This window comes from Amblyraja radiata, chromosome 1 (genome assembly GCF_010909765.2).
Source record: "Amblyraja radiata isolate CabotCenter1 chromosome 1, sAmbRad1.1.pri, whole genome shotgun sequence".
In the NCBI taxonomy this organism is placed as follows: domain Eukaryota; kingdom Metazoa; phylum Chordata; class Chondrichthyes; order Rajiformes; family Rajidae; genus Amblyraja; species Amblyraja radiata.
Genome location: NC_045956.1, coordinates 189,954,895 through 189,972,718, shown reverse-complemented (window position 1 = coordinate 189,972,718; position 17,824 = coordinate 189,954,895). Strand labels below are relative to the sequence as shown.

At 48.0% G+C, this 17,824-nt stretch overlaps 1 protein-coding gene across 3 annotated transcripts in view; it reads left to right on the top strand.

Moving 5' to 3' along the window:
- The first annotated feature begins 3,409 nt into the window (after positions 1 to 3,409).
- The window catches only part of LOC116982817 (disintegrin and metalloproteinase domain-containing protein 12-like), a 118,636-nt gene continuing 104,221 nt past the window's right edge, over positions 3,410 to 17,824 (top strand). For all 3 annotated transcript variants that reach the window (XM_033036316.1, XM_033036298.1, XM_033036307.1), the window contains exon 1: positions 3,410 to 3,942. In XM_033036316.1, the coding sequence (XP_032892207.1) occupies positions 3,744 to 3,942 (199 nt within the window). In that variant the 5' untranslated portion in view covers positions 3,410 to 3,743. The remainder of the gene's footprint in view (positions 3,943 to 17,824) is intronic.

Below are 17,824 nucleotides of genomic sequence, written 5' to 3'. Positions count from 1 at the left end.
GGGCTCCCACACGCTGGGTTCCCACACACTGGGCTCACACACGCTGGGTTCCCACACGCTGGGTTCCCACACGCTGGGCTCACACACACTGGGCTCACACACGCTGGGCTCACACACACTGGGCTCACACACGCTGGGTTCCCACACGCTGGGTTCCCACACGCTGGGTTCCCACACGCTGGGCTCACACACACTGGGCTCACACACGCTGGGCTCACACACACTGGGCTCACACACGCTGGGTTCCCACACGCTGGGTTCCCACACGCTGGGTTCCCACACGCTGGGCTCACACACACTGGGCTCACACACGCTGGGCTCCAGCTGCTTTGGACTCTCGTTACACAAAGCAGGATATTATATCCCCAATCACCATCCGTGCAACCACGGGAGATGCAACACCTCCCCACCCCCTTCCACCGCCCGCAGAGACTGTTCCCCCCCCCCCACAACTCCCTGGTCAACTCGTCCCTTCCTACCCAAACCACCCCTTCCCCAGGTACTTTCTCCTGCAAGCACAGAAGACGCAACACCTGTCCCTATACCTCCCCCCTCACCTCCATCCAGGGACCTCAGCAGACCTTCCAGGTGAGGCAGAGGTTCACCTGAACCTCCTCCAACCTCACCAACTGCATCCACTGATCCCCATGTGGCCTCCTGTACATCGGTGACACCCAGCGTCAGTGCCGGATTTAGATGCCGGACCCCTATCATCCATCACACCACATCTTCTCCATTCTGCCATCTGGGAAGAGGTACAGGAGCATCAGCTGCAGAACCAGCAGGATGCTCCACAGCTTCTTCCCACAGGCAATAAGACTGGTTAACGGACTGTGTCCCCTCCCCATATATCATACACCAACACATCTAACCTCGCCAATACTTTGACAGCTCGGCACCTGTCAAAGCAAAGCCACTGTTCGGTCTGAATGTCTGTTTTTATTTCAATTTTTAGGCCTATTTTGGATATGGTAATTTTAATTTTTAAAGCTATATGTATTTATTCTGTTTTTATTAACCGCACTGATGGGAACTGATTGAGAAACATTTTTTTTGTTTCATCTGTGTATGTAAGTACTCAGTTAAAATGACATTAAAGTAAATACTGAATACTGAGTTTTTTTTAAATGAAGAGAGGCCCTAGGCTAATCCACTTGTGAGGCCCCTCCCAATCCCCCACCCCCACGTTGAACAATTGCCCCCACTTTGTTACTAACCTGACAATGGCAGCCACAGCACTACACAGTAGGTTTCGAGCAACTATTATCAGCTCTACCGCTAGCATTGCTCCTTGCCAACTTCCTAGTTCAAATATCTTTGCACTTTCCTACTTACCCCTGAGTTTTGACTTTTGAAGCCTGCTAGTATCCAAAGTTGTTCCCTGCAACCGCCATCGCTGCTTACTGGAGCACGTGAGAACGTTTGCCGGACCCCGGTCCCACCAGTTTGACATCGATGTGCAGCCGAGCGTGGCCAATGAGATAAGGGGCTGGAAAGCTGCACTTTAAAAAATTGTATTCATTGCCAGAGCTAGTGTCGAGTTATCAGCTTAAAACAGTATTATTCCGAAATGGAGGGCAAGGAAAATTACTGAAGTGTTGTTTAGAGACTACATTGCGTTCTGACAGCATATGTAAGAAAGGCCTATGACAGTGTCAAAAATATTATACACCTTGGCCGCAGGCTGCCTAGATTTTGAGGCCCTAGGCTTCAGCCTATCACGTCTATAGGTAAATCCATCACTGCCCAGCATAGACTCAGCGACTCTTTCACTGAACACTTGCACTCGGTCCACCAAGGCCTGCTGGACAGACAATGGCTGTCACTGGCCAGATTGTGGTCACCACTGTCCAGACAGTGGCTACCACTGGCCAGCCAATGGCTATCACTAGACAGACAGGGGTTGGACAGGCTAGATGCAGGAAGATTGTTCCCGATGTTGGGGAAGTCCAGAACAAGGGGTCACAGTTTAAGGATAAGGGGGAAATCTTTTAGGACCGAGATGAGGAAAACATTTTTCACACAGAGAGTGGTGAATCTCTGGAATTCTCTGCCACAGAAGGTAGTTGAGGCCAGTTCGTTGGCTATATTTAAGAGGGAGTTAGATGTGGCCCTTGTGGCTAAAGGGATCAGGGGGTATGGAGAGAAGGCAGGTACAGGATACTGAGTTGGATGATCAGCCATGATCATATTGAATGGCGGTGCAGGCTCGAAGGGCCGAATGGCCTACTCCTGCACCTATTTTCTATGTTTCTATGTTTCTATGACAGTGGCTACTCCAGCCCTACGGTGGTCCCGTTTGACAGTGGAAAATGCCACTGTGAGGGCACTCTCTGCCTCTGTCTCTCTCTCTGCCTCTGTCTCTGCCTCTGTCTCTGCCTCTGTCTCTGCCTCTGTCTCTCTCTCTGCCTCTGTCTCTGCCTCTGCCTCTGCCTCTGCCTCTGCCTCTGTCTCTCTCTCTGCCTCTGTCTCTCTCTCTGCCTCTGTCTCTGCCTCTGTCTCTGCCTCTGTCTCTCTCTCTGCCTCTGTCTCTGCCTCTGTCTCTGTCTCTGTCTCTGCCTCTGTCTCTGCCTCTGTCTCTGTCTCTCTCTCTGCCTCTGTCTCTGTCTCTGCCTCTGTCTCTGCCTCTGTCTCTCTCTCTGCCTCTGTCTCTCTCTCTGCCTCTGTCTCTGCCTCTGTCTCTGCCTCTGTCTCTCTCTCTGCCTCTGTCTCTGCCTCTGTCTCTGCCTCTGCCTCTGTCTCTGTCTCTGTCTCTGTCTCTGTCTCTGCCTCTGTCCCTGCCTCTGCCTCTGCCTCTCTCTCTGCCCCTGTCTCTGTCTCTGTCTCTGCCTCTGTCTCTGTCTCTGTCTCTGCCTCTGCCTCTGCCTCTGCCTCTGCCTCTGCCTCTGTCTCTGCCTCTGTCTCTGTCTCTGTCTCTGCTCTGCCTGCTCTCTCTGTCTCTGCCTCTGTCTCTGCCTCTGTCTCTGCCTCTGTCTCTGTCTCCTGCCTCTGTCCTCTGCCTCTGCCTCTGCCTCTGCCTCTCTCTCTGCCCCTGTCTCTGTCTCTGTCTCTGTCTCTGTCTCTGTCTCTGTCTCTGTCTCTGCCTCTGCCTCTGCCTCTGCCTCTGCCTCTGCCTCTGTCTCTGTCTCTGTCTCTGTCTCTGTCTCTGCCTCTGTCCCTGCCTCTGCCTCTGCCTCTCTCTCTGCCCCTGTCTCTGTCTCTGTCTCTGCCTCTGTCTCTGTCTCTGTCTCTGCCTCTGTCTCTGTCTCTGTCTCTGCCTCTGTCTCTGCCTCTGCCTCTGCCTCTGCCTCTGCCTGTGTCTCTGTCTGTGTCCCGGTCTCTCTCTCTGCCTCTGTCTCTGTCTCTCTGTCTCTGTCTCTGTCTCTGTCTCTGTCTCTGTCTCTGCCTGTGTCTCTCTCTCTGCCTCTGTCTCTGCCTCTGGCTCTGGGCGTCCCAGTTGAGCGGCAGGTGGGAGTGTTGCTTTGTGTTTACATTCCCGCCCCGTGCCGTCCCGAGCCGTCCTGACCAAACCTGCCTGCTCACAGCTTTCCTCTCTCACTTCCTCCACCCACTTCCTGACTGTGAGAGGAGGCTACAGACTGGCTCCATGAATGAGCTGCGGAGAGGGGCAGATGCGGCTGTGGGCAGCTTGCCAGAGTGTGAAGGACAGGGAAGTGAGAGGGGCAGAGAGAGTGAGGAATGTGCCAGTGTGTGTGTGTGTGAGTGAGTGAGTGTGTGTGTGTGTGTGTGAGCTGGTGATCACCATGTCTGTGTGCTGGGTGTCGCTGGTGTTGCTGTTCTGTTGCCAGCTTGTGAATCTCTCTGGGGCAGGTGTACAGGTGGGCAGCGTGGATGGATTGGAGCCCGCGGTGCCCAGTAACGGCGCTGACAGCTCCTCACCCACAACGGGCAGAGGAACCCACATCACAGGAGCAGCTTCCACCCGGCAACAACCCGCTTCAGGTAGGCATCTGTGGTCAGCTCCACTCAGTAATGGTGAGAACACAGCGCTGTGGGCAGTGTCTGAGTCTGGGGAAGTCACTACTGTACAGCAATGGTCAGACATTGAGACATACAGCACGGAAACAGGCCCTTCGGCCCAGGGCAGTATTGGGAGGTTGCAACGTGGTCAATGTTCAGGTTCGTAGAGATGTACAGCACAGAAGGAGGCCATTCGGCCCATTCTGTCCATGCCTACAGCGAGGCTGTCCTGAACTAGTCCCGTTTGCCTGCGTTTGGCCCGCTTCTGCTCATCCTCGTCTATCCTTGCACCAGTCCGCATGTCCTCTCAGCATCACAACTTGCAGCCCATTCCGTACTTTCACCGCAACTTATCCCTCGGGCCCTAAAGGGCAGCATGGTGGCCCAACACCCAGGTATACATACAGGACAAAATCTGGCCCTTTGGCCCAACCTCATCAATGCTGACCAAGATATCCCATCTCTTCCCCTAAGAATTTTAATTTTAAGAATAAGGGGTAAGCCATTTAGAACGGAGATGAGGAAAAACCTTTTCACCCAGAGAGTTGTGAGTCTGTGGAATTCTCTGCCTCAGAAGGCAGTGGAGGCCAATTAATTGGATGTTTTCAAGAGAGAGTCAGATTTAGCTCTTGGGGCTAAAAGAATCAAGGGATATGGGGAGAAAGCAGGAACGGGGTACTGATTGGGGATGATCAGCCATGATCACATTGAATGGCGGTGCTGGCTCGAAGGGCCAAATGGCCTACTCCTGCACCTATTGTCTATTGTCTATTGTCTATCTACGCTAGTCCTATCTGCCCATATCCCTGTAAACCTTTCATATTCATGTACCTGGCTGAATGTATTTTATATATTATTGTAATACCTGCCTCAACTACTTCCTCTGGCAGTGCAGTTTAAATTACAACCCCCCAGCTCCATCCTTGAGAATATTTCCTACAATAGACAATAGTTGAGTCTGTGGAATTCTCTGCCTCAGAGGGCGGTGGAGGCCGGTTCTCTGGATGCTTTTTTTTTTTTTTTTTTTTTTAATTTATTTATTAGAAGTAGACATATTATACAATGTAATTACATATTATAGTAGAAAAAAAAACTTTTCATATACATCAGTCATACATTATTAAAATTTTCCATTATCAATTACTTCTGCTTCTAGTATTTTTATTTTTTATAGAAAGCGAGAAAAAGAGAGGGTAGAAAGTTACAAATAAAAGAGGAAGCAAAAAAAAAAAAAACACAACAGAAAAACAAGGGAGGTGGAATGGGTTACCTGTAATACGTCAATGGAGATAGGTTCGTAGGTTATAAAGTATAGAGTATAGTTTTTCATCTGTTCCTGGGTTCAAGTTTCAGCTGGGTCCTCGTGCTGTGCCAGTCTATCCCTTCAGATAGTTAATGAATGGAGCCCAAATTTTATGGAAAAGATCTTGTTTGTCCATTAAGACAAGTCTAATTCTTTCTAAGTATAGGGTCTCCGACATTTCCGTAATCCACATTTTGATTGTGGGGGTTGTAGGGCCTTTCCAAAATTTTAATATTAATTTTTTTCCGGTTATTATACTGTAATTGAGGAAGTTTCTTTGGTTTGTTGTGAGTGTTAAGCTTTGTTCTGATATTCCAAGTATTATTAATTTTGTGTCTGGGTCCAGTTTTGTATTAATAACTTTTGAAGTTATTTCAAAAATATCTGTCCAGAAATGTTTAAGTTTTATACAGTTTGCAAAAGTATGTGTTAAATTAGCCTCTAAATGTAGACATTTATCACAAATAGGAGAGATTTGTGGGAAAATTCTATTTAGTTTTATTTTAGAGAAGTGTAGTCTATGTAAGACCTTGAATTGTATTAAAATATGTCTGGCATTTAATGAACATTGATGTATTTGTTGTAAACTTTCGTCCCACATATCTTTCGTGATAGGATGACCTATTTCAATTTCCCATTTGTATCTATGTAGTTCGGTCGGTGGTACCTCGTTATTTAGTAGGGTGTTATAAATATAAGCTATTAGTTTTTCAGTATTAGGATGCTTGTTCAGACACTCATCAAGAATTTCTGATTCCCTATTCTTGTAAACTTGTGTATTAGATTTAACATAATCTCTAATTTGTAGATATCTGAAAAAATTATTTGAGTGCAGTCCATAATTCAGTTGTAACTCTTGAAATGAAAGAAAAGTACCTTTCCCATAAAGATGTCCTATATTTTTGATTCCATGATTTTTCCATTGTGTGAAACCTTTGTCCATAAAGGATGATTTGAACAAAGGATTATTTACAATGGGAAGGCAGAGTGGTATATTATTCAATTTTAAATCTTTTTTTATTTGTTTCCAAATTCGTATTCCACTATGTATTATGGGGTTTTCTTTATAGGTTTTTTTGTGCTGTTTTGTGGGGGCAAATATGATCGGTCCAATTTCAAAAGGTAGACAGTCTTCCTTTTCCATCATTACCCAATCTGGTTGTTGGTCCATTTCTTCCAGCCAAAAATTCATGTTTTTAATATGGACTGCCCAAAAATAAAATAAGAAATTTGGCAAAGCCAGACCTCCATTTATCTTTGATTTACATAAGTGTTTTTTACTTATTCTATGATTCTTATAATCCCAGACAAAACTTGTAACAATGGAGTCGACTTTTTTGAAAAAAGTTTTTGGGATATATATCGGAATTAATTGAAGTAGGTACAGTAGTTGCGGTAAAAAAATCATTTTTATAGCATTAATTCTCCCAAGCATTGAAATGGGGAGTGTTTTCCAGTATTGAATATTCTTATGTAGTTTATTCAGTAAGGGTGGGAAATTTAGTTTAAATAAAGAGGTATATGTCTTAGTTACCCAGATTCCTAAGTATTTAAATTTATCTTTAACTATTTTAAAAGGGGATTGTTGTATTGTATGTAAATTAAATTTTGTTATTGGCATAATTTCGCTTTTATTCCAATTGATTCTATATCCCGAAAACTGACCAAATTGAGTTATTAGATTTAATAGGTTTGGAATACTAGTTTCTAATTTTGTAATATATATTAGTATATCATCTGCATATAAGGAGATTTTATTCCTTGTGTCTCTAGTATTGTATCCAAATATTCCTGGATGGTTTCTAACGCTTTCTGCTAGGGGTTCAATTGCAAGAGCAAATAATAGTGGGGATAGTGAACATCCTTGTCTACAGCCTCTAGAGAGATTAAATTTAGTTGATAACATTTTGTTTGTTAATATTCTAGCTGTTGGGTTAGAATATAACAATTTAACCCATGTACAGTACTTCTCTCCTAGTTGAAATTTTTCCATCACCGAAAATAAATATGGCCATTCTACCTGGTCAAATGCTTTTTCAGCATCTAACGAGATAATTGCTAGCTCTGCGTTGGGGATTCTATTGGAGTATATAATATTAAATAATCTTCTCAGATTAAAAAATGAATACCGTTTGGGGATAAACCCTGTTTGGTCAGGATGTATTAATTTACTGATCACTAAGCTCAATCTATTAGATAGAATCTTAGTTAATATTTTCTGATCAGTATTTAAGAGGGCTATAGCTCTGTATGAACCTGGGTCTTCAAGATCCTTGTCCGTCTCTGGATGCTTTTAAGAGAGAGCTAGATAGGGCTCTTAAAAATAGCGGAGTCAGGGGATATGGGGAGAAGGCAAGAACGGGATCCTGATTGGGGATGATCATCCATGATCACATTGAATGGCGGTGCTAGCTCGAAGGGCTGAATGGTCTACTCCTGCACCTATTGTCTATTGTCTATCCCAAAGACGTGCAGGATTGTGGGGTAATAGGCCCTCTGTAACTTGCCCCTAGCGTGTAGGGAGTGGATGTGAATGTAGAATAACACAGAACTAATGTGAACAGGCAGACGCAAAATGCTGGAGTAACTCAGCGGGGCAGGCAGCATCTGTGGAGAGAAGGATCTCTTCAGACTGGGTGGCGTGGACTCAGTGGGTCAAAGGGCCTGTTTCCATGCTGTATCTGACAGCTGAAACTGAACAATACAGGGATGGTTGTTTACAGCACTGTGCTGGCATGGTTAGCATGCATGTGACGGGCCGAAGGGCCTGTTACTGTTCTCTTTGACTGCACAGTGAGTGCACAGTGCTCTGAGGTTCCACACTGTGATCCAAGCTCATCAAATAGTGAAAGGCTTGGATAGAGCGGATGTACAGAGGATGTTTCCACTAGTGGGAGAGTCTAGGACTAGAGGTCACAGCTGCAGAATTAAAGGATGTTTCTTTAGTAAGGAAATGAGGAGGAATTTCTTTAGTCAGAGTCACAGAGCGATACAGTGTGGAAACAGGCCCTTCAGTCCAACCTGCCCACACCGGCCAACAATGTCCCAGCTACACTAGTCCCACTTGCCTGCGCTTGGTCCATATCCCTCCAAACCTGTTCTATCCATGTACCTGTATAACTGTTTCTTAAATGATGGGATAGTCCCAGCCTCAACTACCTCCTCTGGCAGCTTGTTCCATACACCCACCACCCTATGTGTGAAAAATATACCACTCGGATTCCTATTAAACCTTTTCCCCTTCACCTCGGTGTCCTCTGGTCCTCGATTCCCCTACTCTGGGCAAGAGACTCTGTGCATCTACCCAATCTATTCCTCTCTTGATTTTGTACACCTCTATAAGATACCCCCTCATCCTCCTGCGCTCCATGGAATAGAGACCCAGCCTACTCAACCTCCCCCTCTAGTCCTGGCAACATCCTCGTAAATCTTTTCTGAACCCTTGCAAGCTTGACAATATCTTTCCTGTAACATGGTGCCCAGAACTGAACACAATATTCTAAATGCGGTCTCACCAAAGTCTTACACAACTGCAACATGACCTCCCAACTTCTACACTCAGAAGGGTATAGCCTTATATTTTTAAGACCAAAAGTGATAGGATCAGAATTAGGCCATTCGGCCCATCAAGTCTACTCCGCCATTCAATCATGTCTGATCTATCTCTCCCTCCTAACCCCACTCTCCTGCCTTCTCCCCATAACCTCTGACACCCGTACTAATCAAGAATCTATCTATCTCTGCCTTAAATATATCCACTGACTTGGCCTCCACTGCCGTCTGTGACAAAGAATTCCACAGATTCACCACCCTCTGACTAAAAGAAATTCCTCCTCATCTCCTTCCTAAAAGAACATCCTTTAATTCTGTGACTATGACCTCTAGTGCTAGACTCTCCCACTAGTGGAAACATCCTCTCCACATCCACTCTATCCAAGCCTTTCACTATTCTGTAAGTTTCAATGAGGTTCCCCCCTCAATCTTCTAAACTCTAGCGAGTACAGGCCCAGTGCCGACAAACGCTCTTGATTAGTGCGGGTGTCAGAGGTTATGGGGAGAAGGCAGGAGTCAGGAGAATGGGGTTAGGAGGGAGAGATAGATCAGCCACGATTGAATGGCGGAGTAGACTTGATGGGCCAAATGGCCTAATTCTGCTCCTATCACTTATGATACACACTAAACACAACAACTGATGGGAATGAAGCAACTCCACCAACTTGCTGGTTCATGGTGAGACTCCTGCAAGTTGCTGCAACTCCCAGGACTTCCAAACACAACAAGCTGCTGCTGCTGCTGCTGCAAATGCCAACATTCAGCGGGCCAGGCAGCGTCTGTGGAGAGCAAACGCCGCCAGCCAACACACGTCTGGGGAGAAGCATGCATGCACAGGGAGACAGATGTTCACACTGTTATCTAGAGCTGATGTTCAACTTCAGCCCACGCCATCCCATCTCCATGAGCGAGAGGCCAGGGGCTGTATCGCTACGGTTCTTCCCCACCCCCTCACCCGCTGCTCCTCACCTCCCCCACCCCCACCCCTCTCTCCTCTCCCACCCCCTCACCCTCTTCCTCACCTCCCCCACCCCCAACCCCTCTCTCTCCTCCCCCACCCCGCTCTCTTCCCCACCCCCTCACCCTCTTCCTCACCTCCCCCACCCCCACCCCCACTCTCTCCTCCTCACCTCCACTCTCTCTCCTCTCCACCCACCCCCCCCCCCTCTCTCTCTCTCTCTCTCTCCTCCTCCACCCTCTCCCTCTCTCTCTCCTCTACCATCCCCTCTCTCCTCCCCACCCCCTCACCCTCTTCCTCACCTCGCCCACCCCCACTCCCGTCTCGCTCCCCCTCCACCCCCTCTCTCCTCTCCACCCCCTCATCCCCTCTCTCTCTCCACTCCACCCCCTCTCTCTCCCCTCCTCTAATCCCCCACCCACTCTCTCCTCCCCACCCCCTCACCCTCTCCTCCCCGCCCCCCCCCCCCCTCTCTCTCTCTCCTCCCCCACCCCCTCTCTCCCCCCCCTCTACTCAACTCACCCCCCCTCTACTACCAGAGTGATGCCACACGCAAACTGAAGGAACAACATCTCCAACTCCACTTGTGCAGCCACAGCCTGAATGAACATTGTGTTTAGATAACTAACTTCCACCCCCTACCTGTTTGCCCCCCCCCTGCCCTTCCCTGTGTCCCACCCCCATACACACCCATTTCACCCACAATCCAGGCCCCCTTCCCCATTCCCCGTCTCCTTCCACCTACATCCCTTCTTCTGGGATTCACATTACATGCCTCTTATCTCCTTTTCTCACAGTTTATCTTCTTCCCATCTCTAGCCATTGACAACCCACCTGCCACACAGAACCCCCCCCCCCCCTCGCTGTATCCACCTATCACTTGCCAAGCTTTATCCTGCCTCATCTTCCAGCCCACTCCCCAATCCCCCCACCCCACTCCCACCCCACTGCCACCCACGCAGTCTGAAGAAGGTTCCTGATCCGAAACGACATTTGTCTAATGTCCAAATCTGAGGAAGGACATTCTTGCTATTGAGGGAGTGCAGCGTAGGTTTACAAGGTTAATTCCCGGGATGGCGGGACTGTCATATGCTGAGATAATGGAGCAGCTGGGCTTGTACACTCTGGAGTTTAGAAAGATGAGAGGGGATCTCATTGAAACATATAAGTTTGTTAAGGGTTTGGACACGCTAGATGCAGGAAACATGTTCCCAATGTTGGGGGAGTCCAGAACCAGGGGCTACAGTTTAAGAATAAGGGGTAAGCCATTTAGAACGGAGACGAGGAAACACTTTTTCATACAGAGAGTTGTGAGTCTGTGGAATTCCCTGCCTCAGAGAGCGGTGGAGGCAGGTTCTCTGGATGCTCTCAAGAGAGAGTTAGATAGAGGTCTTAAAGATAGCGGAGTCAGGGGATATGGGGAGAAGGCAGGAACGGGGTACCTTTTTCTATGGTTTGTAATGGAACTTATTATTTAATTTATGTAAAGCACTTTGGTGTCAATGCGAGTTGACTTAAAACGTGCTATATAAATAAAACTTACTACTTACTTACTTACTTACTGATTTGGGATGATCAGCCATGATCACATTGAATGGCGGTGCTGGCTCGAAGGGCCAAATGGCCTACTCCTGCACTATTGTCTATTGTCTATTGCTGACTGGATGGCATGCAACAAAAAAACCTTTTCACTGGACCTCGGTGCACAATAATAAACTAAATAAAACCAAACTTGTCCACGACCTTCACCCTGACACGTTGTTACACCCGCACTTTGTGTCATTTTTGTGCTGGTAGAATTTGTTTCTGAAACTAAAGGAGAAAACGCTGGAAATACTCAGTGGGGCGGGCTGCAGCTGTGGGAAGAGCAACAGTCAAGCTCTAAGAGTTGACATTTCCTGCCATTTCAGCTTCTGTTTGCGATTTCCCAGGCGTTTTTTCGTTGGTTTGTGAGTCCGCATCTGACAGCGTCTGATACCAGAGGCTCATCTTCAATTTCTAGTAGCAGAATTAGACCATTCAGTCCATCGAGTCCACTCCGCCATCCAATCATGGCTGATCTATCTTTCTCTCTCAACCCCATTCTCCTGCCTTCTCTCCGTGACATCAGACGCCCCAGTTGTGTCCCTCCGCAGTCTGGCCGTAGTCACCCATACCTGGATTGGTTTAGAAACATAGAAAAATTGGTGCAGGAGTAGGCCATTCAGCCCTTCGAGTCAGCTAGTGCAAAAAGAGACTTAAACCAAGTACAGGAGGTAGTGTAAGAAAGAACTGCAGATGCTGGTTTAAATCGAAGGTAAACACAAAATGCTGGAGTAGCTCAGCGGGACAGGCAGCATCTCTGGAGAGAAGGAACGGGTGACGTTTCGGGTCAAGACCACTTCAGACTTTTTGGGTCGAGACCCTTCTTCAGACGATAGTGTCACACCTACAGAGGCAGTGCAGGTATGTAAGGTTCACAGCCAGGTTTTGGGAGTATATCTTTAGCATGCTGTACACTAGATGACACCAGAATGATGCCAGGATCAGTGGGTATTAGCTGCAGGCTTGGACAGACGATCGCTGGAGGTTGAGGGGAAGCCTGATAGAAGTGATGTCAAAGTGCCGAAGGTACAGATAGGGTAGACAGTTAGAGTCTTTTTCCCAGGATGGAAATATCAAGTACTAGAGGGCACAGCTTTAAAGTGACAGGGACAAAGTTTAAAGGATGTGTCATAGAGTCATAGAGTGATGATACAGTGTGGAAACAGGCCCTTCAGCCCAACTTGCCCACACCGGCCAACATGCCCCAGCTACACCAGTCACAGAGTGATACAGTGTGGAAACAGGCCCTTCAGCCCAACTTGCCCACACTGGCCAACAATGTCCCAGCTACACTAGTCACAGAGTGATACAGTGTGGAAACAGGCCACTCAGCCCAACTTGCCCACACCGGCCAACATGTCCCAGCTACACTAGTCCCACTTGCCTGTGTTTGGTCCATCTCCCTCCAAACCTGTGCTATCCATGTATCTGTCTAACTGTTTCTTAAATGATGGAATAGTCCCAGCCTCAACTACCTCCTCTGGCAGCTTGTTCCATACACCCACCACCCTTTGTGTGAAAAAGTTACTCCTCAGATTGCTATTAAATCTTTTCCCCTTCACCTTGAACTTATTTCCTCGGGTCCTCGCGAGAGACTCTGTGCATCTACCCAATCTATTCCTCTCATGATTTTGTACACCTCTATAATATACCCCCTCATCCTCCTGCACTCCATGGAATAGAGACCCAGCCTACTCAACCTCTCCCTATAGCTCACTCCCTCTAGTCCTGGCAACATCCTCGTAAAAATGTGTGGGGCAGGTTTTTCACGCAGAGGGTGGTGTGTGCCTGGAACATGCTGCCAGGAGAGGTGGTGGAGGCAGACATGTTAGTGGCGTTTACAAACATTGGATAGGCACAGATTGGTCAGGAGTTGAGTTGAGTTTAGTGTCACGTGTACCGAGGTACAGTGAAAAGCATTTATTGCGTGCTAACCAGCCAATGGAAATACTGTACATGATCATTATCAACCCATTCACAGCGTACAGATACAGGATAAGGGAATAATACTTATTCACATTTAGTATATGATTTCAGTATAGGAGTAAAGAGGTTCTTCTGCAGTTGTATAGGGCTCTGGTGAGACCACATCTGGAGTATTGTGTACAGTTTTGGTCTCCTAATTTGAGGAAGAACATCCTTGTGATTGAGGCAGTGCAGCGTAGGTTCACGAGATTGATCCCTGGGATGGCGGGACTGTCATATGAGGAAAGATTGAAAAGACTAGGCTTGTATTCACTGGAGTTTAGAAGGATGAGGGGGAATCTTATAGAAACAACTATATTACTAAAAGTCTGATCTTGACCGCTTTTGGCCCACTGTGCTGCGATTTCCAAGAGAACGCCGCCACCAACGGCCGTCATTTTTGGCCACCTCGCTCAGAGCCCCCTCCGCCTTCCGGGACCAGAGGACTTTTCCCATCGATGAAAAATCAGAGAAATATTAATGTTTCTAAAAAATTCCCCATTCTCTCTGCTGCCCCCGCTGGCAGCAGGGGGAGGGACTATAAAACCCAGAAGTGTAATGCCTCACTCAGTCTCTGCCAGACCCAGGAAGCGAGAGGGTCACGGCTCTCTGAGCTGCGAATAACACTGAACGCACGTCTACTCCACGTTGAGTCCCCTCAGTGCAGCTCTAAAGTGGCTGCAGCCTAATTGTTTGCCTCGCCTTTTTAACAAGTTTGTGTTCACAAAATGAATTTTGGTTGTCGGGTGGCTGCAGCCCAATTGTTTGCCTCGCCTTTTTAACAAGTTTGTGTTCACAAAATGAATTTTGGTTGTCAGGTGGCTGCAGCCCAATTGTTTGCCTTGGCTTGGCTTTTAAAATCGTTGCAACAATTGAATGCCAGCCCAAGAATCCATTCGGCCCACAATGTCTATACTAGCCCTCTGGAAACTAGTACCTTCGGCCCGCAACACCCATACTAGCGCAACAGACCGCCCGCCCCCCCCCCCCCCCCACTGGCGAGCAATATTGGAATTGGTGGAGAGGTGGAATATTGCGTTGGTTACCAGCCCTCCCGTGTGATGCTGGGACCCAACGGGTCCCACTTAGTCTAGTATAATACTATAAAAGGACTAGACAAACTAGATGCAGAAAAAATGTTCCCAATGTGGGGCGAGTCCAGAACCAGGGGCCACAGTCTTAGAATAAAGGGGAGGTCATTTAAGACTGAGGTGAGAAAAAACTTTTTCACCCAGAGAGTTGTGAATTTATGGAATTCCCTGCCACAGAGGGCAGTGGAGGCCAAGTCACTGGATGATATAAGAGAGAGTTAGAGAGAGCTCTAGGGGCTAGTGGAATCAAGGGATATGGGGAGAAGTCAGGCACGGGTTATTGATAGGGGACAATCTGATATGATCACAATGAATGGCGGTGCTGGCTCGAAGGGCCGAATGGCCTCCTCCTGCACCAATTTTCTATGTTTCTATGTCTATATTTAAGTACAAAATAAACCAGTAAAGTCTGATCATAGATAGGCTGATGGCCTCCAATGAAGTAGTTAGTAGTTAGCACTGCTCTCTGGTTGTGGTAGGATGGTTCAGTTGCCTGATAACAGCTGGGAAGAAACTGTCCCTGAATCTGGAGGTGTGCGTTTTCACACTTCTATACCTTTTGACTGATGGGAGAGCGGAGAAGGGAGTGGCCGGGGTGCGACTCATCCTTGATGATGCTGCTGGTCTTGCTGAGGCAGCGTGAGGTATAAATGGAATCAATTGAAGGCAGGTTGGTTTGTGTGATGGTCTGGGCTGCGTCCACAATTCGCTGCAATTTCCTGCGGTCTTGGATGGAGCTGTTGCCAACAGCTGGGTTACGTGCGGGTGTATAGTTGGCCTTGGCATCATGATGGGCTCAGACATCGTGGGCGTGTGGGCCTGTTCCTGTGCTGTGTCATCATCATCATTGGCGGTCACTCTAAACGAGTATGACTGGCCTCCCTTCTACATAGGGTCATCTACTTGTGGGTCTGCAGATGTCTGTAGAGGCCGATCCACGATCCACACACCTTGGTGCAACGTAGGCAGTGGAGACTGGCGGTGGTTGGTAGTCATCGAGCCCCCTTCTCTCTCTCCTTACGGTGCTGTCACTTTGTCTCTGCGACACGGCGTAGTTCCATTTCTGCTCCTTCCTGCACGGACTTCTGTCCAGCTGTTATACAGGTGCTCCTGGAGGCAATCCTTACTTGATGCAGCACAGCAGAGTATGTGAACAGAGGGAATGCCCGCGGTGTGAGAGGTCCTTGGTTATGTTGGCTCTTTACCCGAGGCAGCGTGAAGTACAGATGGGGAAGCTGGTCTGGGTTGGACTGGGCTGTTCACATCGCTCTGTGGTTTTTTACTTTCACTTCCTGGGGATGTGAGAGTGCCCAGACTCAGGCTGCGGTGTGGGGAGAGGAGCCAGCAGCACTACCCGCTGTGTGCCACACATAGAGTGATACAGTGTGGAAACAGGCCCTTCGGCCCAACTTGCCCACACTGGCCAACAATGTCCCATCTACACTAGTCATAGAGTGATACAGTGTGGAAACAGGCCCTTCGGCCCAACTTGCCCACACTGGCCAACATGTCCCAGCTACACCAGTCATAGAGTGATACAGTGTGGAAACAGGCCCTTCGGCCCAACTTGCCCACACTGGCCAACATGTCCCATCTAAACTAGTCATAGAGTGATACAGTGTGGAAACAGGCCCTTCGGTCCAACTTGCCCACACTGGCCAACAATGTCCCAGCTACACTAGCCTCACTTGCCTGCGTTTGGTCCATATCCCTCCAAACCTGTCCTATCCATGTACCTGTCTAACTGTTTCTTAAACGATGGGATAGTTCCAGCCTCAACTACCTCCTGTGGCAGCTTGTTCCATACACTCACCACCCTTTGTGTGAAACATTTCCTTCTAACTGTGGCCCTCTCACCTTAAACCCATGCCCACCAGTATTTGAATATTTCCAGTCTGCAGCAGGGTCCTGACCCCAAACATTGGCTTCCCTGTGGTGTTTCCCGACCCACTGAGGTTTTACAACAGTGGGATTCAGGCTGAGCAACAGTAGTGGTGGGATTCAGCGAGAGCAGCAAGCTAGATTCAAACATTGGCTGGCACGGTGGTGCAGCGGTAGAGTTGCTGCCTCACAGCGCCAGAGACCCGGGTTCCATCCTGACTACGGGTTCTCCCTGTGACTGTGCGCTCTCCAGGTGCTCCGGTTTCCTCCCACACTCCAAAGACGTACAGTTCAGTTTAAACATAGAAAATAGGTGCAGGAGTAGACCCTTCGAGCCAATATGATCATGGCTGATCATCCAAAATCAATACCCCGTACCTGCTTTCTTCCAATATCCCTTGATTCCTTTAGCCCTGAGAGATAAATCTAATACTCTCTTGAAAACATCCAGTGAATTGGCCTCCACTGCCTTCTGTGGCAGAGAATTCCACCGATTCACAACTGGGTGAAAAAAAAATTCCCCATCTCAGTCTTAAATGGCCTACCCCTTATTCTTAAACTGTGACCTCTGGTTCTGGTCTCCTCCAACATCGGGAACGTTTTTCCTGCATCTAGCCTGTCCAATCCATTAAGAATTTCATATGTTGCTCTAATTCCTAAATTGCAGTGAATACAAGCCCAGCCGCTCCATACTCTCAGCATACGACAGTCCCGCCATCCCGGGAATTAACCTTGTAAACCTACACTGCACTCCCTCAATAGCAAGAATGTCCTTCCTCAAATTAGGGGACCAAAACTGCACACAATACTCCAGGTGTGGTCTCACTAGGGCTCTGTACAACTGCAGAAGGACCTCTTTGCTCCTATATTCGATTCCTCTTGCTTTAGTTTATTGTCATGTGTACCGTGAAACGCTTTTGTTGCGCGCTACCCCTTCCGTAGAAAGACAATACATGATTACAATTGATCCATTTACAGTGTATAGATGTTGTTATTGTTGTTGTTTGTCCTTTGTAGTCGAGGAAGATCATGACTTCAGTGTTTTTGTTTGTGGGTCTGGAGGTGACTGGTGTGACTGATCTAGGCCAGGAAGGCTGGCCCACATACGGGACACAGTTGGGTGGGTGCTGCAGTAGAAGTTGTCGCGGCTCGAGCCTTGTGCTCGGCGCTTTCCCTCTGAGCTTGTGCGGTGGTGCTTGTTCTCGCCTGCACGCGCTCCTGTGGTGATCACTCAGTTGGCCGGTCCAGAGCAAGCCACTCCCAAGTATTTCCAGCATCTGCAGTTCCTTCTTAAACATTTTGTCTACTCCACTGCGAAATCTCCTCAAAGTATCCTCGAAGTTCTCCTGCTCCCTCCGAAGACAGTTTAACAACCTCCTCGCTCACTGCCCCCCCCCCCCTTTTCCTCCAACTCTACAACCACATCCTAACCCAGACCCATTACCACAGCAACGTTTGCTTTCTCGGGACATACCACATCAGTCTGAAGAAGGGTCTCGACCCGAAACGTTGTCTATTTGCTTCGCTCGA